At 44.2% G+C, this 1,395-nt stretch overlaps 1 protein-coding gene across 1 annotated transcript; it reads right to left on the bottom strand.

Moving 5' to 3' along the window:
• Positions 1 to 424: 424 nt before the first annotated feature.
• On the bottom strand, positions 425 to 988 carry LOC139353603 (uncharacterized). Its single transcript, XM_070997957.1, has one exon. It carries the CDS (start codon positions 986 to 988, stop codon positions 425 to 427), a length of 564 nt encoding a protein of 187 aa, XP_070854058.1.
• Between the last annotated feature and the right edge of the window lie 407 nt (positions 989 to 1,395).

Below are 1,395 nucleotides of genomic sequence, written 5' to 3'. Positions count from 1 at the left end.
CAATTCAAGCAACAAATGTTGGGTCAATGTGCACTCCCAGAAATATCTTGTCTTGCCAATTCAAATTTCAAATTTTTTATTAAACTTTAAATTTATAAATCATGAGCATCAGACTTTTGAGGAGGTGTGTTGGAATATGACATTACTTCATATCGATAAGAATATCGTATAAGCAAAAGTATTCTGCTCACTACTGGTAACACTAATATCGTTTTGGTTCCGATGAGCTGGTTCAGCTCACACTTATTCCGCATAATTTTGAAGTGACAAGACGTGAAATCTGGATTCTGACGAAATAGTGTGACGCTTCCAGGAAATCACACACACACATAAATAAATTGTGTGTATTCTTATATTTACAAGTTAACTTTACCGTGATTCCTGGAGTATTATCACAGGTTTTTGAATAGAATTTTATTATAAGTTAACAACCGCAGTCACGAACACCATCCGCTGAATTAAAGACATGGCGGAGGTTGAAGTCCGACTCAACCATCTCGATGGCCTGATCCTGCGGCAAGTCGGGATGCTCAGAACGGTCCTCATACAAGTAGTGCACTGACGCCGAGCCCATGCTCTCATTCACGGACGTCAAGACAATGGCGTACTGGGTGCCAAGTGCTGCGAGCTCCTCCAGACTGGAGAGCGGTTCGTTATCATCCATTGCGATCGGCGAGCGAACTTCCGTGCACAGTCCCTTGGCGATGAGGCGATCCCGGATGCGCATAGCACCTCGGAAGCCTTGGAGATCCATGGCTATGATCTCGCAGTCGGCAATCAGATCCTGCCCCGAAGAGTCGGCCTCGGCGACGAGCACATCCTCCCCGAACTGTCTGGAGTCATGTCCGTGTTCCTCCATAGATTGAGAGGTGGCGCTGTGGACAGTCAGGGTTTTGGCCTTGAATCGGGACTGGTGCAGAGCCAGAATAGCTATGTTGGCCTGTCTTTCGCTCTCGAACTGAACAAAACCAAACGTCTCCTCTATCATTGTACCCAAAACTTTTCCATAACGTGCACATAGCTGAGCAAGTTCCTTGCGGCTGCATGGCGGCAGGTTTCCTACGAAGATTAAACTGGTAAGATGGGTTGGTCCCCTGAGCAGCAAATATCCTTCGATCGGCGTATTGGACATGTTGAAAACTTTCACTCGAGCTTGTCAAACGTGAAATAGTTTCCATTGACACGTGCGACTAGAGATTAACCTTTCTCAGTGTTGGAAAATGTTGTTGTGATAGTATCAGATAACGTTGACAACCCTGTACCATACTCACGGTACCAATTATTAACTTTGAAAATTATATTAATACTCTCCTTTTCTTGTGGAACTGGTAACTATTGGTTTTAAAAGGTCGTTCCTTGAGTTATGAAAATGTTTGGTGCATTTTCAATAAAATC

Source organism: Drosophila suzukii, chromosome Y, assembly GCF_043229965.1.
Source record: "Drosophila suzukii chromosome Y, CBGP_Dsuzu_IsoJpt1.0, whole genome shotgun sequence".
Classification (NCBI taxonomy): Eukaryota; Metazoa; Arthropoda; class Insecta; order Diptera; family Drosophilidae; genus Drosophila; species Drosophila suzukii.
This window is presented reverse-complemented; position numbering and strand designations above follow the sequence as displayed.